This window comes from Poecilia formosa, unplaced genomic scaffold (genome assembly GCF_000485575.1).
Source record: "Poecilia formosa unplaced genomic scaffold, Poecilia_formosa-5.1.2 Scaffold350, whole genome shotgun sequence".
NCBI lineage: Eukaryota > Metazoa > Chordata > Actinopteri > Cyprinodontiformes > Poeciliidae > Poecilia > Poecilia formosa.
Window position 1 is genome coordinate 477,195 of NW_006800289.1, and position 24,261 is coordinate 501,455.

At 43.9% G+C, this 24,261-nt stretch overlaps 2 protein-coding genes across 5 annotated transcripts in view; one reads left to right on the forward strand and one right to left on the reverse strand.

Moving 5' to 3' along the window:
• fscn1a (fascin actin-bundling protein 1a) overlaps positions 1 to 11,114 on the forward strand; it is a 37,800-nt gene extending 26,686 nt beyond the window's left edge. For all 3 annotated transcript variants that reach the window (XM_016661933.1, XM_007574363.2, XM_016661934.1), the window contains exons 3-6: positions 5,577 to 5,733; positions 7,407 to 7,528; positions 9,131 to 9,298; positions 9,389 to 11,114. In XM_016661933.1, coding sequence (XP_016517419.1) covers positions 5,577 to 5,733; positions 7,407 to 7,528; positions 9,131 to 9,298; positions 9,389 to 9,597 — 656 coding nt within the window. In that variant the 3' untranslated portion in view covers positions 9,598 to 11,114. The remainder of the gene's footprint in view (positions 1 to 5,576; positions 5,734 to 7,406; positions 7,529 to 9,130; positions 9,299 to 9,388) is intronic.
• A 5,725-nt stretch (positions 11,115 to 16,839) lies between these two features.
• rnf216 (ring finger protein 216) overlaps positions 16,840 to 24,261 on the reverse strand; it is an 18,438-nt gene continuing 11,016 nt past the window's right edge. For both annotated transcript variants that reach the window (XM_007574365.2, XM_016661932.1), the window contains exons 14-18: positions 20,961 to 21,058; positions 19,246 to 19,468; positions 17,912 to 17,981; positions 17,236 to 17,610; positions 16,840 to 17,038 (exon numbers count right to left, since the gene is read on the reverse strand). In XM_007574365.2, the coding sequence (XP_007574427.1) occupies positions 17,243 to 17,610; positions 17,912 to 17,981; positions 19,246 to 19,468; positions 20,961 to 21,058 (759 nt within the window). In that variant the 3' untranslated portion in view covers positions 16,840 to 17,038; positions 17,236 to 17,242. The remainder of the gene's footprint in view (positions 17,039 to 17,235; positions 17,611 to 17,911; positions 17,982 to 19,245; positions 19,469 to 20,960; positions 21,059 to 24,261) is intronic.

Here is a 24,261-nt window from a genome sequence, read left to right on the forward strand (position 1 = left end):
GCTTTCTAATTTGATTCTACAAAAATAGCAAATAGTTTGGAGTTGGTGTCCACATTCACTGTAATTTCTTTTTTTATATACAAAATTTGAATAAACAGCAGGAGAACTTGGCCATGGCTTTTGATGGGATTTTTATTGAAGGCATTTTTTAGCTTTTCCGCTCCATTTTATGGAGAAATACAGTTAATTTAACAAGCTAATAGGAGCTAGCTACTATGGCAGCAGCATATTAATTGCTGTATTGAGTTTGCTAACTGAGGCTTTAAAGTGGCATAGTTTAAAAAAAAATTACAGCCAAAATGAAAAGCCAAACATCAAATAACCCTGGTATATTTTTTAAAACATAAAATACCTAAACTCTTTCCTTTGGTTAGACTACTAGCTTTTTTATTTTTCTGGTAATCGCTAAGACTTTAGGAGCCCTTTAAATAAACAGCTCCATGCGGTGTTTGTGCAGGTTAAAGGCTTCAGACCGGAGCTGTTGCGTCTGGCCCCCCGAGTCAACCCTGACACCCTTTCTGCATCCTTCGCCTCCCGCTGACAGGAAATGAGACATGAGTCGCACATATTCGACCTTGTCTGCCGCTGCGATAATCTCCGCCGGCAGGGTGAAGGGCGATGATTTGTGTCCGCCGGCTGCAGCCAAGCTCTCGTCACCAACGGAGAGAAACGGATATGCTCTCCCTGTAAAGCCGAGCGTTTTAAGCGAGTGCATATGCGATAATGTGTTTATAGAGACTCCGTATGTTTTTGAGTGTTGGATTCTCCGGGTCCGTTTCGGAGCATGCCAAGCCATCTTGGCTGCATCAACCACAGAGGAGTCTCTCCTCCTCCTCCTCCTCCTCCTCCCTGGCTGCTGCTTTATTATAGGTTGGACTTGTGCTGGGCTCCAGTGTGTCAGCCTGCTGAGGGTGTGTCTCCAGTCCAAACTTGAACACACACATCAATTCCTGCAAACGCCCTCGTGGGCGACGCAGTCGCATCCCGGCCGCCATTGTTGTGGGACCTTTCTGAGAGCTCTTGTTGGCTGCCTGGCTCCTCGCTCTGTCTGTCCTGATCAGAATAAAGGCTGCTGATCCGGCTGAATGTTTGTGCTCCAGCTGGTCACCTCCTCGAACAATAGAAGGGAGAGACACACACACGCACACACACACAGGCGCACAATGGCCCTTGATGCAATCGCGTGCGTTCGCAGCAGGCCTCTCGTGGAAGCGAGGACAAGGCCAAGATGGAGGGGTTGTTTATGCCTGTACACTCGTGGTTGAGGATCTTTCTAACCCCGCGGTCGCAGCTTTTGGCTAAGGAGGACGTTAAGTGTGTGGCTGATCCTCCCCTCACCCCACGTTTATCCCTGCGAGCTTCACAAACTGATCAGCAGAGCTAATTCTGTTTGGTAGCTTCAGGCTTCCTCTCTGTTTTGTCTCCATCAGGCTCATCTGTCCTCTGAAACGTATTTGTTCTGTCCTTCAGCGGTAACGTTTGCAAACGGCTTTAGTTCAAACACTGAACTGTAACGTCCTCCTCTGTATGTTTCCAGTTAAATGAGCTTTTACTGAAAATATCCAGGCAAAATAGGAGATGAGACTTTCAAGGACATTATTCAAATGATGTTTGTTCAGTATTAAAGAATTGTCACGGCATGCAAACGCCCTCGTTTGGCATTTTGTGTTTGATTTCCCTCGAGGTCAATGATAACTTATCAGAATACCAAGCTTTTGCACGTCTGTTGCAAAAGTCCTTCAATCTTTAAGCCTGGCCTCTCAAAAGCTTCTCAGACAGTAGCCATAAAGTAGTGAGTGAGTTTATACTTGAGCAACAACTAAAGTTTTCTTCAGGCTTCTGGTGCAAATTTTTACTTTCCTCTTCTTGCATAGCTGCAAATTTTTGACTGCGCAAAACGCGTCGCCATTACAGCCTTGAAGAACGACTTCAGTTACTCGAAGGTTTTCTGAATGTTCCTGCATTGGTTGCATTTGATTTTGTTTTTGGGTTTCATTAGAGAAAATCAGGGGTCAAGCTGAACTCTGGCTGAACGAAGGACTTCGTTTGCAACTGTCAGTGTAACGCGTACAACTAGAGCCGCAGCGAACGAGTAACGGATTGACTAATCGTCAGAATAACCCGATTAAAAAAACACAATGGCACTTTTAGATTTATGAGTTAACTACTTAGTGACTACTTTTAAAAATAAGAAAATAAACACTTTATTGCCCAAGATGCAATAAGACAGCATTCCTTTAGCTTCACCTGGGTCAAATTCACTAAAATACCACATTCTGTAACATTTTTATTTATTTATTTTTTAACGGAAAATGCATTTATATGTATTTATTGTTTGGCCTTAATTACTGCCTGCAATGTTGTTTTCTGCATGTAACCAATTTTTGGAGTCAAACTCCTCCAAAACAATTAATCGATTACTAATGTAGTTCTCAAAAATCGATTTCTCACGTTGAATCGTTTCAGCCCTACATCCGACAAATTCACCGAAAACCTCGACGGCATTAGAAACTAGTAAAACGTTTAAAAGCGGGAGCAACCACCCAGCGACGCTTAATGTCTGAAATGTCTGAGCCGTTCTGAGCTGCAGCTCTTCGTGTCTCTCTCTCTCGACTCGTCCAGCAGATGAACGGCCTCCCGCGCCGTTTCTGCTCCAGTTCGCTGACCGATCGGCGAGGTTTTCACCATCCTCTGGCAGATAAACTCAGATTTTGTCTTCTCGTGCATCGCTCTTCCTCCTCCTCCTCCTCCTCCCCGCCATGTGGTTTCCATTACGATCCGCTCCGTTCTCTTCCCCAGTCGTCTTGTGTTTGCGTTTCGTGTGCAGTCCCAGCGCGTTTCTGCAGAAACTCAATCCAACGTTTTGTGAGGTTTCAGATTTGGGTTTTAAAGAGAGGGGGACGAAAAGGAAAAAGCAGAGGAATGCGTGGAACAACACCTTCCCTGCTTTAATAATTTCACCGACATGAGCAGATGGAGGGCTGATGTTTGGGGGGGAGGGAGGACGTCATGTGTGAGAAGAGACGGGCGGTGAAACCATGACTCCATTTGTCCTTTCTCAAACAGGTCTTTCTTTTCTCGGCACACATTTACACAGCGCCCAGTCACGGCCCATGAGGCCTCTGGCTACCCGTCCAGCCACGCCGCGACCTCGGCCTGGACAATGGGCCGCATTGTCCACGATGAAGTATCTGTGTGTGTTCATCCGGCGGCTCAGTCATATTTGTCCACCACTTTGCTGCTCTTAAAAGCCGGAGCGAGGATGGCGTGATGTTTAATGGCGTCTCTTGTTCTGGGCAGACAGTGGGGCTGATGGTCGAAGCTCCTCGTCGGCTGAGCTGAAGCGTTTGGCCTCGGCGAGGCGGGGAGGGTTTGTATTCTGGACTCTGAGGTATTTCTGGAACAATTCCCCACTTGCCGGCTTCGGTTCACAGCTGCCACTTCAGATGGTGTCGCAAAGTTAAATGGATTTTTCTGGAAACGACGAACTCAGATATTCTCTCTGAGTGTTTGTGATAAAAGCGACACTACAGAACTCTTTCTACTAGACATTAATCGGATCGATTATCGTGATAAAAGTGTTAAGAATTTGATTTAATGTTGTCTTGATAAATTCCAGTTAATGAAGTTGAATAAAAAACTCAAAACTGACAGTGAAAATAACTTCTGATACTATTTTCTCCCATCTGTCCCTCCAGAGCATCAATAAATGTCTATAAATTTGAAAATATGATTAAACAAAGTTAAAGTGCAGCTGGGTGACGTGTGTGAATGTTTTTCAAGCGTTTGTGGCGCTTCGAAGTTGTCCAAAAACGGATGGGATTTTTTTTGTTTTAATGGGTTTTTAAAAAATATTCTTAAACATTAACCAATTCAGATTTTTCTTTTTAGATTACTTGATGGTCCTAACGAGATCTTGTGGCGCAAGATTTGAGTATATTAAATCATTTTCATGAAGTAAAGGGAGATCTGTCCAGTTCAACACGTTGACGTGTTTCAAACGTTCCAGAATCAAGTTGGACTCTTATTTTGAAGTAAGAAACAAAGTAGTTCTTGATGCAAGACTCTTTAATAATGAACATTTTAAGGACTTGAATGAGACGTATGAATATTTAGGATAAATTATAATATTTTGCGTCAGAGTTGGCTCTGGGTGCTGAAGTTGGCGTCTGCCCTGAAACTTTCTGTTGCCACTAAATGGAGAAACTTTTGGTTTTTTTGGGAAATCTGGACTTTGTTTAAACCTCTGTAGTTATAAATCGAAGAGACGGATCAAATGAAGGCGGTTTGCTCCACATCAAACGGGGAATTAGAACCAGCTTAACTCGGATTGAATTGTTCTGTTTGGATGAACTGATTACTGAAAATGAAGAGAGGAATTATTTTATGTGAATTCAGCGAAACTACAAAAACTACCTGGACTGTGTTAAATGTTACAAAGCCTTGAAAGTGCATCTAGCTGTGTCTGTAATAGATTTGGTTACAATTTGTTTTAATTTAGAATAAAACTAAACTAAAACTTCCTTTTTAACACTTCTGCTCATCAAATCCCCAACCAGAAGTGGCATTTTAATAAAACTTTGTTGCTGCGAAGGAAATGATGCGTTTGATTTCTTCCCAGTCGCCTTGGTGTCACGTTCTCATCGAAGCGTCTGTTAGTTTGCTGATGTTTTGTGATGCGTCGTAGTTCCTGATTGTTACCAGGAAGTAACTTTTTAAAATGGATTTGATCAGTTTCTGGATGAGTTGACGAATACTTTGGGTTATTATAGTTTAGTTTTTCATCTAATTCAGTTCATTTGAATTACTTTTTAGAGAGTGTTTGCTAGTTTCTGTTAGCTATGAGTTTAAATATTGTTTTGTTTTTATTAGTTAAAGTAATTTTGGTGGAATTTTTTTTTCATACTTTTGATCATTTTTAGGTGCAGAATTCAAACAGGTCCAAGTATTGTATTGACTATGTATCCATTGTATTCAGTTATTATTGGATAACCAGCTGATTCTGGTGTTTTCTTCCAACGTTGGCTGTCACTATTTTGCGCCAGTGCGGTGTTCCGTAATTTGCTGACGTAAAATCTTTCTTCACATCGGATCGATTCATAAACATGAAAACGGAGGGCATCATGTCTACCTCCGTTATGTTTCAGTTTTATAAACCCACAATATAGTTGCAGTTTTCTTTCAGTTTCAGCTAAGATGTTTTCTTAATTTCATGTCATTTCATTAGTTTTAGGGAACTGTAATAATCGGAAGCCTTTTTTTTTTTTTTTGCTGACATGGCGTTAAAGTTGCCCCTCGGTGTGCAGCGGTCGCCTCATTACGGTGCGACCTCTGTCTGCCGCTCGCCATCCGTCCTGACTGCTCATCCTTTGAAGGTCTGACAGATGTGGCCGTGTGTGCAGCTGTGTGAAATCCCTCTAATCTCAGCCGTCTGATGTTGCTCATTTAGTCCCTCTGATCCTGACCACAGGATGTGAGTGTGTGTGTGTCACCGGTCAGCCCAGCTGCCCGCCCACTTCATGATGGATTCGTTAACCAACCCCCCACTTCTGTCTGCTTCTTCTCTGCCCCTCCAGGCATGGACCTGTCTGCCAATCAGGATGAAGAAAGCGACCAGGAGGTGTTCCAGGTGGAGATCTGCCGCGAGAACAGGAAGTGCGCGTTCCGGACCGCCGCTGGGAAGTACTGGACCCTCACCGCCAACGGAGGCCTGCAGTGCACTGCCTCCAGCAAGTAAGGGTCCATCGGCAGAGCCCCACCTGTCCCCGCCTGTCGGGACAGGAAATCTGTCCTGTTGGTGTAACAGGAGCTCCGGGTTCCTAAGGGGGGAGGGGAGCTGTGAGTGGGAGGTTAAGAGTGGGTGACCTCTTGTCCTGGCAGTGGCATGAGTGGAAGATGAAGTGTGTGTGTGTGTGTGTGTGTGTGGGGTGGGGAGTGTTTTTCTTTTGTGTGCGGTAGTTCTTTCCGAGCAGGGAGCTGGCTGTTGACCTCTGACCCCCTGCCCCCATCATAAAGTTTTCCAGAAACGAATCCCAGTGAGGCTCCTGACCCAGGATTGGGATTCTTCACCCCGAGTTACGTAAAGTGGACCGGCGTCCCAACGTCAATCAAAAGTTATTGGAACCCGATTCAGCCCAAACGCTACGGCGGGTCTGGTTGCCGAGCAACCTCGGAGGCAGAGTTTGCTCTCAAACAGCAGGAAATTGGATTCCCCCCGTTACAAATTAAACTTTACTTGAAGCTTGGAGACGGGACGGGAGGCGGAGGGGGGTCACGGCTCCGAGTCCTCTGCAGGAACTTCCCCACATTCCTACAACGAATTCCTGAGATTTGGCTCAACTGAGTCCTCAGACCAGAGGAATCTGATCTCTCACCAGGCCAGATGTGGACAAAACGACACTGCATGCTAGTTTTTTATTTTTATACTTATTTATTTATATTCTCTAAAATGTAGCAACGTTGGATATTTCTTTTGTCTCTGAATGTCTCAAAATTAAAGAGATTTAACTGATCTGATTAGTGTGTGATGGTAGCAAACTCGTGCGTCGTGCTGTAGCAGTGGATTAGCTGCTGTTGTTCAAATGCAACATTCATCGACATCAAACTGAAATTAATGTAGCTCTAGCTTCTCTTGTCATTGTTCTCCCTCTACTTCACACCGTGCTGGTTTTCCTTCACTCCTCAGAGCAGCGCAGCACACAGTGGCCAGCTTTTACTTGGCTGCTGTTTGTCCAAAATAAGGTCAGTTAAGCAGCACAGAATCCAGGCTGCTTGATGTCCAGAGTGAAGTCTCGGATGCCACGTTGTCCATCTAGCAGAAAGTTCTCGAGCCCTTCGTGGTTCCGTCTGCTGGCGAGCCGCATGGAGATGCTGACTCCATCTTCCCTGGACTCGGTACCAGCACACGCCGCCAATCGTACCAAAACCTGCTTCGATGACTGCGGAGTCGCCGCGCTCGGTTCGGTCAGAAAACTCCTTGAAGGTCGCCGTGGAAGCAGAACATGCCTCCTCCATGCCTGCTACATCGAGTTTCACTTTATTTACCAAATAAACTTCTCAGTGACATTGAGGGAGAAGTAAATGTTGTGTTTTCTAACTGCTCCAACTTGTTTTAATCAACTTTAACAGATTGCTCGGTCCGAGCTTGTAGCCGGTTCAGTCGAGGACAAACGCCTGCTCGATTTAAAGAAACCCTGAACTCGGCTCCTTGTTTTTTGTTCATGTTACAATGTCAACAGTGAGTAATCTTTCTTTTTTCTTTATCGCTCCTGGAATTCATCCTCCACGTTTGCCAAAGAGGAAAAAAAAAAGATGGATGAGACCCGACCGTCGGGGGCCCCATAAATGACAGCGTGGCGCGACTCGTCCTCTCCTGACGCTGAAACCTTCTGTCTGTTCCTCCGCAGGTCCACTAACTGCTACTTTGACATCGAGTGGCGTGGGAAGCGGCTGACTCTCCGCGCAGCCAACGGGAAGTACGTGGCGGCCAAGAAAAACGGCCAGCTCGCCGCCACCATGGACTCTGCAGGTCGGTGTTGATCTGCTGACGGGAACGAACCGGATAACTGATTCACAGCCCGGCGCTGACATGATGAAGGGTTCAGAGGAAGAGGAGGAGGAGTGATGAAATCATGTCTGGATGCTCCAGTTGTTTTGGTTCTTAAAGGGTTCAGCATTTCTGAGTAAACATTTCTGCTTGCTGCATTTCCAGAGCTCTGGCGTCCCAGTTTTCTGTCTTTAATTATGGATATTGGAAACGGCACTTTGCTGCGTCATTTTCTTCCTGTGCACAAAGTACTTCGTCTAAAATGTCTGTTTTAGTTTTTGCTTTGCACAGAGAGGTGTGGCCCGCTTGTCAGAGTTCCACTTTAAGGTCAAGATGTGGCCAGAAAAACCACAGAAATGCTAAAAAAATATTTCTCTTTTGTTTTTTTTCCCCCTTGTGTTGAACAAACGGGATGATTTGCAGTTATTTTAGCAGATTCATATAATCCATAAATGTAAGCACTGAAATATAATTTCAAGAGGAAAATGAATCCTTTTCTAAAAAGATCTTTATTTTTTTAAAGATATTCTTACTCAAACATGCTTTTCCTTAAGAGTCCAAATAAAGCATTAGGATACAACATTTAATTTTTCAAATTAATGAGCAAGCATTAATTTGAAGTAGAGGCATCACACTTTTGCGTTAAAGCAGAAATTTGGCTACTTCACATGGTCTTTAGCTTCTCATATTGGCGACTAGCATGGCTAGCATTATTAAAAACGGCATCAGTGTATTTCCTGGAGTCTGTGCACCATTACCTTTACTCTCAGATTTAACTAGAGGTGCCAATGTTTCCAAATCCAGCACAGCTGGAGGTTAAGCTCTCAAATATAAAGTCAAGTTTGACGTCTTGCTCTCTTTCGCTCTGTCGCAGCCTGAATAAACTGCAGGCAAAAGTCGACACGAGTTTGAGGATGAGCTCCTTTTCAAACGCTCAATTTGTCTTTGCTTTCAGAAAATGTTTGAGTTGACAATCCACTCAAAAAAGTTTAGTTGTTGGAGCCACGACAGGTTGACTGACTGAGGAAAAGATCAGATTTTTAAGTTTCTGATGGACTCTGTTACCAATTAGGTTTGAAGAAGCTAAATGTTGGTCTGTGAAATTTTCAGCTGAAAGTTTCCCAATTTCAGTGAACTCTGGAAGTTTTTTTTGTAACATTCAGAAAACCTTCAAACCTTAAACTGGTCAGAATGCACCGAATGAAAAGTTTCAGCGTTTTGCTCTCACTAGTTTTCTAAAATTGTATCTTGTTTCAGGATCTGGTAGGACAGCTGCTCTGCTCCAGCTGCTCCTTCACACTAAAGCAAAACAAAAAACAAAACTCGGCACTTGATTGTCGGGGATTTCAACCGTTCCAACCGCTTTTCCTGCTGCAAGCCATGCAGATCTGAAAAGTCTCAAATTACAGACCTCATGTTCCAGCATTTGTCAATCACACCTTTTTTTTTCCCCCTTCCTCCTGATGTTGGTGGTGAAACAAAACAAAAGGCAGACCTGTTCTTTGTTTAGTCAAGATATCTAGATGTACCAGAACAGTAACTCTGCTGCTGACCGTCTCTGTGCCGCCTGTCCTCCGTCTTCAGGGGAGTCCGAGGAGTTCATCATGAAGCTGATCAACCGTCCCATCATCGTCCTGCGCGGCGAACACGGCTTCATCGGCTGCAGGAAGGTGACCGGCACGCTGGACTCCAACCGCTCCTCCTACGACTACTTCACCCTGGAGTTCAGAGACGGCGCCTACAGCCTGCAGGGTGAGCGCGGCCGTCCGGGGCAAATCCGCAGACCCCATCTCGACGTTTCCCCTTTTAACTCGCCTCCTTCTCCATCCGTCCATCCCGCAGATTCCACCGGAAAGTACTGGATGGTGGGGAACGAGCAGGCGGTCGTGAGCAGCAGCGACACTCCCGTCGACTTCCTGTTCGAGTTCTGCGACTACAACAAGCTGGCCGTTCGCCACGCCGGCGACGGGAAGTACCTCCGCGGCGACCACGCCGGCGTGCTGAAGGCCAACGCCGACGACCTGGAAACCGCCACGCTCTGGGAGTACTGAGGGGAACCAGAGCCCCCTGACCCGTCCACCACCTAAACACCTACCTGTCCACCCCCTCATCCCCCCACATATTAAGCCCCGCCCCCTTTTTGACTATATGTTGACAAACTGCACAGAGATCAGCAAGGATAGAAGGAAGGAGCCTCTCCTCTCTCCCTCCCTTTCCTTCCTTCTTCCCTCCGTTCTTTGTTCTTTTTTTTTTGTTTTGTTTTTTTTTGTCAGCTCTGCCCTCCGGTGCCAACCCATATCCGTCGCCATAGTTACCACAGGGTGCTGTGCACTTTTCCTGCTTCGATCCGTCTTTGTCGCGCCATTTCTCGCTCCTTCCGCGTTTCTGCCTGAGGCGTCTGAACTGGACCGATGGGTCCGGATTCAGTGTTTGTTTTTATGAGAGCTTGGCGTTCTTGACTGTAATATAACTAGAGTGGATCTGACAATGTAGACGATGTAACTCGACGGGACAAAGCCCCGCCCACTTCCTTCTAGCCCCTCCCCCCCAACTCTCCTTTCATCTCAAGTGTATGATATTTAGATGTAAGCCCGTGTTGCTCTCTAGCTGTTGGAGATATTCACAGAAACCTGGAGCCTCCGGAAGCCGTAGTCGGAGAAACAGTATAAAGGGTCAAAAGCCGGCGCAGATCAACACACGTTTCCGTACGTTTGCTGCACTCTTGCACAGTTGGATTCATTTCTTGCTCCAAGTCCAAGGCACAGACATTATCATGGCTAAAAGTGTACAGCGGATAGATGTAGTAAATGTAGTGAAACCATTAATAGATGCCTAGAAAGCTGCTTTTATTATTATTATTTTTCTCGATTTCCCTCGACCAAACGTACACCTGAGCCTTTACGCAGACCAAACTTTTGATACCGGGTTGACGGACCTCGCGTCAAGCTGTTTAAAACTGGAATCTGGTGCTAGCAACATGTTCAACATCTCAGCTCCACATCGGAGAACCTTTTTCAAATCCGTTTCTCGAGTTTTTTTTCCTCTTGCCTCTCGGTTCCTACCGTCTCGGTTTGAAATGGACGTTTCATCTCATAGTTTAGTCCCACAGAATCTCAATCTGCTGATTTTTATTTTATTTTTTTTAAATCCACTTAGACGACCAATCACTGCAGTCCGACGAATCGATGCACGATTGTATCGGGTCCAACGTTTTTCTGATGTTCCGAGTGTTTTCATGAAAGGTTCTGGGGAAACGAAAGAAGAGAAGTTCCTCTCTGGGAAACTTTTGGCAAACTGGATGTTGGGAGGGTAAATGTGTGGTAATGACTGTGCCTTACTCTTGAGTTTTGATTTTTGGCAGTAGGATAATTAATTAATAAAAAGAAAATCAAGAAAATGAAAGTCCACACCTTTTTGCTTTGTAAAACTGGAACTTCCTTTTGTATTATTTTGTACAATTTTTCTGGGATATTGTGGAGTTCTCTCTCTCTCTCTCTCTCTCTCTTTCTTGTGCCATTGGTTCACCTGAAATCCAGCAACCAATAAAAACTGGAATTTGGAACGCAAAGTGACTTTTTATTTTATTTTTATTTTCCTGTCTCATTGTTCAGTCGGTGGCATACAAGCATAATTGTGCTGACACACACCAAAGCTGTTGATGTTGTGGATATTTGGCCTGCGTGCAACCACTTTATGGCAGAAAATATAACCCTGCACATCCCTTAGAACACATCGCCATAGTGATGCATGGTGGAGGTAGCAGCATGCTGTGGGAATGTTTTTCTTCCTTACGGGGAGAGCAATGTAAAATAAAAATTAAAAAAAACCCTGGTGAGGCCTTGAGACTGGGGAATGGATTATATCAGGGGTCAGTGACCTTTAACCCTGAGAGCCTCAGAAAAAATACATGACTGAAACAATTTATTTATTTTTTAATTAAACTAATAATTTACTTTTGTTTTTAGGTTTCAGTTTTTATGAAAATAAATAAATTACATGGCTTAAAACCATTTCCACACTCTAAAAACACAAAACCTTACAAAGTATTTTTGGTCTAATTTTGGTTTTTGTCCCATTACTGCAAATGTTTTGGTGCACTTGAAATAAAACGATAGCTTACACGTAGCTTTTTAGCAAAAAATATGAGTTTGTTTTAAGTGAATAATTCCTTAATATTAGTAAAATGACAAGTTCCACTGGCAGATGGAAACGGTTTGACCTCTACTTGCACTTTGTTGTGTTGGTTGGTTTATTGGTTAGAAATCGAAGGGAACTGAAGTGGTGGAATCTAAACCAACTTGCATTTTTCACACTAAATGTCTGGATACAAGGAGAAAGCCCAGCTGTTATAATTTAATTTTAAATGTTCAAGTTTTCAGCTGAGGAAACGGCAGAAGAACAAAAAGTCTTTTTAACCTTCAAAACATCCTAAGCCATATTTTTGATTTGTCTGCATACCTGTGCAAATGCCAACCTTTTCCTTTTCTTTTTTTTTTTTTTTTACTTTTGAACAAACTTTATGGCCACGATTTAGCTCCATACTGGCCTCCCTCCTGGTTCTGACCACAGCGGCTCATGTGTTGTCCCACTCGCACACATTTATGTGGGAGATCCACACACTTTTTTTTCCCTCCGTGTCTCCTGAATAGAGCCTTTGTGTTGAAACATTTATTCTGGAGCTGTGTGTGTGTGTGTGTGTGTGTGTGTGAGAGAGAAAGGGGGGCAGTGCGTCCCTCTGAAAGATCCAGGTGGTAACGTCGGGATGGAGCCTCCAGAGCATTTCTCCCCAATCTGTTTCCCAGATCCCAGAGGACCAACAACCGACACGGCTGAAAACAAAAACTCCTCCTCTAATCTCCCATCAGTCCTCTCTCCCTCCCTCCATCCTTCATCCCAGCCTCCATTTTTTTTTTCAGCTCCTAAGATGAGTCACAGAAAATGTGACCCATTTCCCAGGAATGGTTGCGGCGGTCTGCGGCTAAAACGCCGACTAGCTCAGATCAGGAAGGCTGAAGGCAGAATGGCCGCCATCTCCTCTGCAGCCCGTCCGGCTTCAGTGTTGCCATGGAGACGGCAGCTGCGAGCGGGCGCCCGAGATATGGGGCGCCTCGATCTCCAGGCTCGTATCAAGAAGAAGAAGAAGAAGAAGAAGAAGGCGTCTGCCTTTCATCATATCGACCACGTGGCTCCGCGGCGCTCTAATCGAATCTGCCTCCACGTTTCCCCAGTCAGACAGTCGCAGGTCCGGCTCCGGGTCAGTGGGTCAGGCGCTAATCTCTTTAGGGGACGTGGGAGATGAATAGCAGGATGACTCACTAATGCAAATCAAAGACTTTCTGCGAGCTTTCACCTCTGCAGCAGGCGTAGTGTTTTCCTGGGTGGCAGTGGGAGTTCATTTGAGATTTTTAGATATTAAAATCTGGAAAAAACAAAAAACGTATAGTCGTTTTGGCACGAAAAGTTGAATAAATGGGATTTCGCTTCTTTGTAGCAAAAATAATTTATTGTATTAGTGGTTGTGTACACGGAGGCTCGCGAAAGTATTCACACCCCTTGAAGTTTTCTATGTTTTGTCACATTAAAACCACAAAAATTTATATATTTCATTGGAATTTAATGTGAAAAATAAGTACAAAGTGGTATACAAGAAAATGATTTTCAAAACATTTTTTACAAATGAAAAACTGAGAAGTGCGGCGTGTCTGAGTGCAAATCGATTAAATGAGGCCTAATCTCAGTGCAAATCCAGCTGCTGACAAAATATGGAAACATTCAAGGAATATGAATACTTTTATAAGCTGCTTTTTAGTCCATATTTAATGCTGCACTTCCTTGTCAGAAAGGCATTTTATTGTGACAAACACACCTATTAATCAGAGGGAGACGAGGCAGACATGAGCAGCTGCTGTGTGCGCTCACAGCTGTAAAAAGCGCTGCTCATTAAATTTACATCCCCTCATTTAAAGATACACACAAACAATAACAGACACAAACAGAGGCGGCGGGATGCGGCGCGGCGGGGCCAGGGGGGAAAACACTGGCAGACACCAGCGGTCCCAGAGGAGGAAGCTTTCACACACACACACACACACGTTCATCGACTCCAGTGGAGTCCAAAATGGGGCACACGGGCCATTTGAGGCACCTCAGGGGAAGTTTGTGTGGCCCAACAAACGTGATGCAAAAAAAAAAGGCATATATTTGGTTTTCCACCTCAAGGTTTTGGAAGTTGATGCAGTTAAAATAAAAACAAATTCAGCAGATAATTTTTTTTCCTACTATGGATAAAAAAAAAAGTACTTATCTTTTATTTTAATTTGACATCATAGTAAGCAGGACCAGTAACTGGAGCCCCCATTTAGTAAACTCAGCTAAATAAAGCAGCAACAGAGATTTTGTTGCTAAAAAAATAGCACAAATATGAGAAAAAACATAATTTCGGATAGTTTGCAGTTCTTTATACATAGATGTTATTCAAAAACTTTTATGATGATTTAGAACTTCCTGTTCTCCAGAAATCACACCTCTATTTTACTTAAATGTTGTGTTTATGTTTGTGCAGGTAAAAGTGAGTTATGTAATCTTTTGTTTTAATCTAAATTTTGTGGCTCTCAATCACTTTTGACATTTTTAGACCAAAATGTCTGGACACCCGTCACCTACAGGTGTCCTTGTGAGACATGAACCTGCCATCTCCGTCCCTCTTCAAAGTCCGAAACGGCTCAAAATGTCAGCCGGGCCCGCGCTGACCTTCAGGATTTCAAGGTCGTTTGCTCATGAGCGCAGACCGCCGCTGTGGTCGCGGATCTGAATGGCAGGAAGTTTCTGGCGCTGAGCTGCTTTGTCCATCTCAGGTGTCGCAGAAGATATGTGGGTCGCGTCTGGTTCGTGTTTTCTCCCAGAACAAAAAGCTCTAATCTGGGCCATCGAAGAGCCATTGAGAGCTCCAGGTCCGGAGCCAGGGTTCGATGAAAAGCCTGTTTGTTTTTGCCGAGTGCTCTTTCAAAATGGAGGATGAAGGTTACTGTACTGGAAGCTCGACTTACACATTTCATTGTGGAGGCTGGATTTGGTGCCAGATTTGATCCTGAACGAGAGAACTAAAGGTTAGCTGACGCTGGCGTAGAAACAAACATCTTCTGGTTTAACTTATTATAATTTATTTAATATCAGGTTTTGAAAGATAAACATCAAACCTAAAAATCCTGGGAGTCTACAGCAAATATAGTGTTTATTTTTTTATGTTCAGATTCTTTAGGAAGTGTGAGTCTGAATAAATCATAAAGTCGATATAAAGGCATAATAAGACTGTGGCGCCATTTGCACATTTAATGATCAGGTTTCCCACTGTTGAATCTTCAACAGGAAGATTAGCAAAGGACTGAACACACGACCCTGAGGGACACACCGTGACGGAGCTGGAGACGTTCTGATGAAGAAGTTCAGAGTTCAGGAACGAGCAGCAGTTTGGGCCAAGCAGAAGTTTTTCTATTAGCTTCTGGGGAATGAATGCATAGCATCTATTAAAACTTACACACGTTTTTACAATGATTATGCAAATCTTTTGTCTGTCTAATAAAAATCCTAGCATAACAAGATGCTAACAGAACAGAGAAACGTGAAATTTTTGAATTGTAAAAGTGCTTCAGAGTTTAAAGTGACTTTTATATTTTCAATCCAAAAAACAAATGAACTCAAAATAAACCTAAAATATCATCTAGAATAGACGGCTAATGTGTTTTTAGCATAAATCTAATTTATGCCGTAGAGATTATTCCTGTCGATGCTCAAAAGCTGGACAATAAAGAAAAGGTTCTGGATAATCCAACTCCATCCTCTGTGTTTTCAGTCTTTATGGCAGTGGGTGTGAATGAGTGACGGCTTGAATTGGTGGAACTGTCCTTTATTTTCGTCTAATCGCATCAGCCGAGAAGGCCCTTTGTTGACTACATGAACAAAGTCATTAGCTGATAATTCTCTTTAATTCTCTGCAACCATAATCCAGGAGCCTCATCTGGGAAACCCCGCAGCATAATCAGGGGCTTAAAAACAAAAAAAAAAAGGGAACAGATAAATTGCGGAATGAAATTTAACAAACCAAAAACGTACACAATTTTTAAAATAATATAGATTCAGAATAGTGATGATGGAATGAAACGAGCTGAATAGCTTTTTGCATTTAAAAGAAATCCGAAAATGATTTTGATGAAGCACGGCAGCAAATGAGCTGATGTTTGTGTATTTTAAATGTCTGAAAGTTTAAGTTTATACTTCTTTCTGCTCCTTTTCATTCATGATTTCCTTTAGTTGCTACATGAGCGATTCATACTCAGGGAATCAAATAATAAAAAAATAAAAACATTTTATCCTGCAGAAGTGCAATCAATTTCTATCAGAAGTCGCCTAATCAAATCCAGCGTCTAACTGCAAAACGCTGTGCAAGGCAGAAAACTAACATGAAACATGCATGAAACCATGAACGCGAAACATCTATAGAAACACGGTGGTGGCAGTATCATGCTGTGGGGAATTGATAAGAGGCACATGTTTTTATTTTTTTTATAAATTTCTTTTCCCCTCAATTTTTTGATTTTTCAAACATAAATTCCCCAAAAAGAAAGTTAGTTTAGTTACTGGAGAAAAGCTGGTTGAGGGTTTTCTTCCAAACAGCTGGATGATGACCTTCGTGGATGTTCGCAGGGTCAAAGGTCAGGGCCATGAGGTTACTGTATAACTTTTAAAGGGTAGAAAACCGATCAGAATCGCTGCAGCGCTCCTCTCTCTGCTCTTCTGGCGTCTGCTCTAAACGCAGTGCAGATCGCTGGAGTTGTTTTCACTTGGCTGCTCCTTAGAGACGAATAATCTCATTAAAATCTAATTCTGGCTCATGCATAAATAAAACCGAAACAGCAGCAAAAAAAAAAGAAAGAAGAAGAGCCTCTTCCTCCTCCTCTTCCTCATGCAATCTGTGACTAACAGCATTTGGAGCCCAGGGCTGCAGCGGAGGTTCCTTTGTGTTTGCAGCAGCAGCAGCAGCAGCAGCAGCAGCAGCAGCCTCCATGATGGAACCGGAGGCGGCGTGCCGCCAAGTGATCCGTCACACTCACACACACACGGCTGAACAAAGGAGAACGCTCTCTGAGAAACGTTGCGACGCCAGCGCCAATGCGAATGCTGTGATTGGAGGAGAGCGCCCCCCCTGGTCTGGTTTTTGTGACTCAGCCCGTTTTTCTTTTTCGTTTGTTTTTCTTTTTTTTTTCTTCCCTCCTGCGTGAGACGACGGCGAGGCGGAATTCTGAGGCATCGTGAAGAAAACTTTATTATTAGAAAATTCACACCTGTTAGACAAAAATACAGAAGGGAATGCTAAACTTCAATATGTTTTTTTTTTTGTTGTTGTTTTTTTTCCACTTTTATACAATTTTATTACTCAAAAATATCTGTAGAAACCAGACAGAATCTGCCTCAGCGGTCCGTCGGTTCGGTTCGGGTCTGTAAAGAGACAGAGAGAGAAAAAAACTAAAAACTAAAAGTAAAACGGGAACGTCCTCTTGAATGACAGAAGTCAGCAGAAGGCAAATTAAAAGGAGAGCAGAGCTGCGTCTTTAATGCAGTTCTGATCTCAGTGCTTGTTACGTGGAGAGGAAGCCTGGCTGTGACGCCGCGGTCGGGACGGGGCGGCGACTCACCGCGCTCTCAGTAGCGTCTGTAGTAGTGTGGTGGGGGTCCGTAGTGCATGGGCAGGTCCATGAAGGGCGGGTTGTGGTTGTGCTGGTTGTTGTTGTTGTTATTGTTCAGGGGGGGCACGTGCTGCAGCGGGGGCACGTAGGGCGCTGGGGGTAACCGCGGGATGATGATGGGGTGGTAGATCCGGCCCTGTGGCGGCGCCGGAGCCGGCGGGTGGTAGCGGGCGCGAGGGGGGACGAAAAGAGGGGCCTGAACCGCCTGGGGGATGGCGGGCGGGGCGTTGGGCTGGGGGGGGTTCTCCGGGGGCGGACCCACACGGGGCCGTTTAGAGTCTTTGATGGCCTCAGGGGGCGGGCCGACCCTCTTCCCTGAATTATCTGACAGAAGAAGAAGAAAATGAGTAAACAGATGAATAGATGTATGACAGATGGACAGATAACCATTTTCACAATTTCTCTCAACCCTTATGTGACCGCTGCTGCTTGTGCACTTGTAAAACGTTTTCCTTCCTCTCAACTTTCTATCAATACATATGAATAAGGTTTTTTTTTTTTTTTGAAGCGTAACAAATTTAATAAGTTTAAAATTTTCAACTGACATAAATTAATTTTTCAGCAAAATCCTAATTCATTCAGACGTCGGATTAAATCATCCTGGGAGTCCGTCCTGCTGACTGACCTGCACACTTCTTGCTCAGCTCAGCTTCGCCCTCCTTCTGGATCTCCTGGATGATTCGCTCGTCATCTTGCTGCAGAAGTAAAACAGAAAGAGCTTCATGTCAAACCTGCTACAGCAACTACCAGGTTCCCCCTTTTGACCTCATGATAGCAGAAAAATAAAAATAATAATCACAAGATTCAACCAAAACAAGAGCGTGCAACACATCGTCATGCCAACGTATCAACGCCAACGCCTGGACTCAAATTTCTAGATTTTCAGCAAAACAACAACCAAAAAAAAGGTCTCTGGTTGAAGATGCTACACTGTCAGTCTCTCTTTCTCTCTGTGCATTTGACAATTTGTGAGACGACATAGCAGCCAATGTAGAAGAGTATTAAAGAGCTGTTTCAGCTAATTTACAACAGCTGCTTCTAAAAAGATTAGCCCTGACAGACTGGATTACGAAACACTGAAGACGGATCCCATAAACAAAAGCTTGTTAAGTTTCACAACAGTTTCAGAGCTCCGGCATTTTAACCAGACCCAGAGGAGCAGCGCCAGCCTGAAACTCTGACAGAAAGAGGTTCGAGTAAAAAAAACCCCCCCAAAAAAACAGGAAAAATCTGTTAAAAACTTTTAAAAACGTTAAAAAACTTAAAAACCGGTGGTGAGACGTTAAAATCAGGGTGTAATTTGGCTGATTAAAGGTAAAGGATGCTGTCAAAGCACCACGAGGGGCTAAAAACAAAACAAGCAAGTACATTGGATAAATAATGAATAAATTAAAATAAAAAGGTTAAAATAAATATCTATATAAGAAAGTGAATAAAAAATTTGCAAAAATTAAATGCCTTAAGATCTGTCTTATCACTGATCTTTAGAAAATGGAAAAAAAAAAGTCTGGAAACAAAACAAATCAAACACTTAATTTCTCAGTTTTCTTTTTTTCTGTAACAATTTAAACCTGAAAAATGACAAAAGTAAATTCCAGAGCCTCCAACAAATGGATGGAAAAATATACATAAGTGAATATAAATAAATATAAAAGTCTGTAAAAAATAATAATTTTCAATCCATTTTTTTGTTTTCAGAGATCGTCTGGCTTGTGTTTGGTGAAGGTCAGAGGTCAGCCGCCTCCCCTCAGCGTATCTTCACAGGCCCGACTTTTAATCCCGTCGTTTGGCTTCGTTGCCATGGCGAGCTCCGTGCCAGCTTATTGGCCGGCTGGGAGCTAAATGATGCTTCTGGCTGCCAGAGAAGCTGCAGCCAAGCTGCACTGTGGGTAACGAGGAGACGGATACCAGGCTAAAAAAACAAACAAAAAAAAAAACGGTGTTAGCGTTCGGACTCACCGTGGGGTCGGTCCAGAGCGAGCATTTTCGACAGTGCCTGCAGGGGGCACCAGGGGAGCGGGCGTGCTGGCAGAAGTGGTTGTAGCCTGTGATGGGCTCCCGGCACAGGTAGCACATGAAGCTGCCGCAGCGGCACGACATCCGGTTGCAGCCCTCCGACTTCACCAGGCCCGTCCCGCACTTCACACACTTCCTGACCCGCGCCGCCGTCATCCGCTCCTCGCTGCGGTGAGAACGGCGACATGGTGACGGTTTTCACAGCGAAGCGAGATCAGAAAGATCGTTTCAACACAGTCTGCGACCACTCGTGGTTTTTACTTCACAATAACGACGCAGCGTTCGTGCAGGTTCCACCAACTCAAATTTAAGACTTTTTAAGACGTCTATGAATGAAATTTAAGACCTGGGTCACAACAGAAACGTAGAAAAGAAAATCAAGTATTTTACATATCAGCGCCAAACTTTTTCTTTTGCCTAACATGCGCGTAACATTAGCAATAAAAGTGAGCCGGTGGATAAGATGAACCTTGTTCAGTCAACTGGCTATAATTTACACCAGCTAGCAAAGGTTTATTAGCAGTTAGTTAGCGTGAAGCACCTCGAGTCACAAAACGTAAGAAAGATGTTTGTGTGCGACTCAAATTTTTGCCTGACAGAAAAACTACATAGAAGGTAGGAGGTTAAATAGTTTTGCTGCAACAAAATTTAATATCTGTAGCAAACATATTTAAGGCCAACTTGCTTATTTTCTAATGAATTTAAGACATTAGGCCTTATTTATACATATATACAAATTTAAGACTTTTTTAAGGACCATTCTGAATGAAATTTAGGACCTGAATCATAATGAATATATATGAAAAGAAAGTTGTATATTTTATACAGTAGTGCCAAACGTTTGTTGCCTAGAAGCTTTGTAGCATCGTACAAGTTGGCAACAGAAGTGAGCCAATGGCAAAGTCTGGCGTTGTCCTAAAAACCAGTAGTACACTTATGCACAAAAAAAATAAAAAAAAATCTCGCTAGCTTGCTAACAAGGGCTTAAACCCAGCTAGTTAGCGGCATCCTCAACCGCTTCGGATTACAGAACGTAACGAAGACGTCTGTGTGACTCAAACTTTTGCCTGACAGAAAAGTCTCCAAGACTTTTCTACATGGAATATATGAGAGTAAATCGTCCTGCCGGGACAGAAAAATAAATTTAAGACATTTTTAAGGCCTTAATTTCAGATGCATGAAGTTGCAGACTTTTTAAGACCTCCACTCTTGTGGGAAAGTGCAAAAGCTGTCCTCTTGTGCGCCTGGTTTCGTCCCGTTACAACAACAGGACGACCGATTCATCTACCAGATCTCTTCCTGTGTCTTTCAGCACCAGGAAGTAAAGCTGCTCCAAAAACAGGAAGTGGCGCCTCTGAGCCTGCTGGGTCGAAAGGAAGCAGCTGGCCCGCCGGCACGGCTGCTTCCCGGAGCGTCGTCCGGGAAACTGATATTGTTTACCCAGCGTCCTCTCCTGCCAGAGAGGGACGGCGGACGGGAAAATGAGCCGGGACTCGAATCCAAATGCGCACAAAGTGTCAAAATGGGTGGAAAAACAAAATATCTAGACAAATAAAAGTTTGTATCAGAGGCGTTTGGTTTCCGTCGGGTCGAACGCTGACGAATGCAGGTTCTCTTAACAGAGCGGCTACGATAAGCAGACGTGTGAGGGAACTTACAACAGAACTCTCATGCGGATCTCGTCCCTCTCCAGAACCTGCTCGCAGGTTTTTCCCACATGCTGCTTCCACTGGACGTGACACTTCCTGCAGCTCTCCTAAAGGAAAAACAAACCACAACAAAAACCAAAATTAGATGAGAAATCAGGGAGAGGAGAACATCCAACCAAATTACAGATAAATATTTTCAGCACGCACAGGGCTTTGGTCGGACATAGGTTAAAAATAAGGCTGATTTTGCCATTTTAAGCTTCTTTTTTTTTGTTGAAACATTGCATCTAAGATCCCAAATGCTTGCCACACATATAACACAAGGAATGATTTAACAGGTTGTTTTACTCCTCTGGTATATAGCAGGAATACCGGATGAAAATCTGTCACATTTAGAGGAACTAGAATGTATAAATCTCGTCCTTTATCTGGTTTTAAATGCAACAACCACCAGAGATTTTATTAAAATGTGTTTAAATTGGACACTTATGAAATAATATGTTGCCTTACGAATGTGATACCAAGTGTGTGTAACTGCTTTTGTGATGAATGTGTTTTTTTTGGTTGTTTTTCGTAATGCTGTGCACTGCAGGAAGAGTAGCCATCGTCACGGCAACGGCTAACGGGGATCCAGATAAACGACGAAACCAATCAGAAGCTGCGAGTAAAGCAGCAGGTCAGGAGATTTCTTTCTGTGAAAACGTCTGAAGAAAGTCAAACTGGACAGAGAGAATCTATGAACATCACTTTTCAAGAAGTTTTAGGTCTGGACTTTGACTGGGCCATTCTACCAGATGAAAATGCTTCGATCTATTGTAGCCCTGGTTGTGTCTTCATGGCTGTTGTCCTGCTGGAGGCTGAACCCAGCTTATGTTGCTAAACGATACGTTCTTGTAATCAATATGAGTTGATATCGATAATTACTGCTTGGTTACTCAACAGGTTGCTGCTAGGCAACCAAAGAGCGAGTGAGTTAGTCGATGCCACTAGCTAGCCTTGAGTGTTTGCGAGACTAAAGCCTTTCCTCTGCCTACAATTCCCAGAATGCTGTGCGGTTCTGGATGGGACTTCAGTGAAATTGTTGAATATTCTACATCTAGACAAATTTATCCATCAATATCGATAGATATTGTTATTGATTTATTGTCCAGCTGTATCCGTACCCCTGCTGAAGACAAGCGCCCACCCACCCCCAGCCCCACCCATCAGGATGATCCGTGTTTCACTTTGACGGCTTGTTTGCATGTGGGCAACAAAGTTTACCAAATTTCTCCAACATGTTTGCTGAGCTATCAGCTAAAAAAGAAATCCCACCGTGCGAAATCTATATATTTTTCTCCTTCCACACAGTCACCTTGGTAACTGTTTCTAAAACCTGCAGTTCCACATCACATGTCATCCATCTTCTCTGACATCTTCTAAATCCACGCCAAACCAGAGGCACTGCATTAAGAGCAGCACCCCCACCCTTTAGCATCTGCTCTGTATGCTGCTGCCGTGGCCACTGCAGCACACACCCCATTCGCAGACATCTAGGTGCAGCTTCTTTTCTTTTTTTTTCTTTTTTTTTTTTTCCTTTTTTGCCGCAAACGTCTGTCTGCGGCTGCAGGATGCTCGGTTGCCTAGGAACAAGAACAAACTCCATCCTCCGGCCTGCTTTGTCTCGCCGGGGCGCCGACACGTGAACGCCTCGGACGGCTCCCCTCGCCTTGCTAACCCTTAGCTAAGTGGTGCTGCCATAAATATTTGAGTCGCTCATCTAATATTGAACGACAGCTGATGCGGCTCGGCGAGATCCAATCTGACCTTTGCGTGGGGAGGCGGTCACGCCTTGGCTCTGCATGCTTTAATCACCGCCTGAGCACGCGCGTCTGCGCAAATCTGCTTCTTATTTGCGCTAACAGTATTTTTCCCTGACGCGGCTGTGCGGCGTGCAGGTTCAGCCAAAGGGTGAGGAACTGGACTACTGTTGGCGTTTGCAGAAGGAGAGAGACGGCGAAGACAACAAAAAAAGAAAAAAAAAAGGAGGGAGGAAACAGGAACCGGTCTGCAGCAGAGAGAAGAGAGAGAAAAAAAAACCTAGGATCAAACAAAGAGGGGCAGAAGAGCTAGAGGAGGGGAGAAAAAAAAGAGACGGAGTAGAGAAAGATCGCCCCCTAGTGGGTTTACAGAGAGCGAAAAGAAAAGCAACACAAGAGAGAAAGCCACACAAGAGAGTGAAACCATGCGACTGAAAAGCAGGAAGACACCTGAGCTCTTATAGCGCGGCTAAAAATAACGACGTCAGGGTCCGACCTTAAAGGGGCGTGGCTTCGTCCACCCCGCAGTGCTTCACCTGTACGTCACTAAAGGTGTGCCGGAGGTAAAACACACATTCGCTTTTAAAAACACAAAACAAGGAACCTTGCACTTTTAACAAGCCTCGCCTTCTTTTACTACTTGCTCCAACTCGCCTCTCCTCTCCCTCAGCTCTGCCCCTCCCTACGCCCGGTTTCATTCATATCTTTTCTCCCCTCCCACGCTGCTCTCTAGTGCTGCAGCAGCCCTTATAAGGCAGTGCAGGCCGTCTGAGGCGCTCCCAATTGAGATGGGGCATTGAGGCTGTGCAGAGGTGAGCGTTTAATTGCTGAAGGAAGAAAATTAAGAAAAACGACAAGAAGGAGGCAGTGGCGTTTGGAGATCGAACGAGAAGCAAAGAGCGTTAAAGTGCTTTATAAAAGTATTCACATCCCGTTAAACACACGTAAGGAGGTATTCTGACCTCCAAAGTTGCCTCTGCTTCACAATTACTATGATGCTGGATGGTAAATTGTCCCAGAAGTTATTGCAATAAACGATTATATTGTTGCTTTGAGACCTTTTTCAAGTAAAAGGCAAAATAAGACAAGAAGACACTCCCAAACTTTCATTTCTAACAAATATTCAGCAGCATCATTTTAAATGTCTGCTAAACAGAAACAAATAAAATGAATTATGGAGTCTCTGTAAACAAAACAGTCCTTCAATAAAAGCGGGTCGATGAGACCGGAGACTTTTGTTAGCCTGTTTCTGACAGAAAGAGCGAGAGGAAAGAGGAAAACAACACATCAGGCAAATGGAAATTATTGAGCTCCTTTTAATTTATCATGGGATGAAATTATTTATTGTGACAATTATGCACCCAGTTGGTGTAAATTATGCATTAAAAAAAAGTTAAAGAGCTAAAAGTAGAGACTCTGCAAAGTTCCACATGTTTGTGTTAGTGGTTCTGACAGCAAATAAAAAGGCCCAGACACATGTGGATCGCATTAACACACACACACACACACAC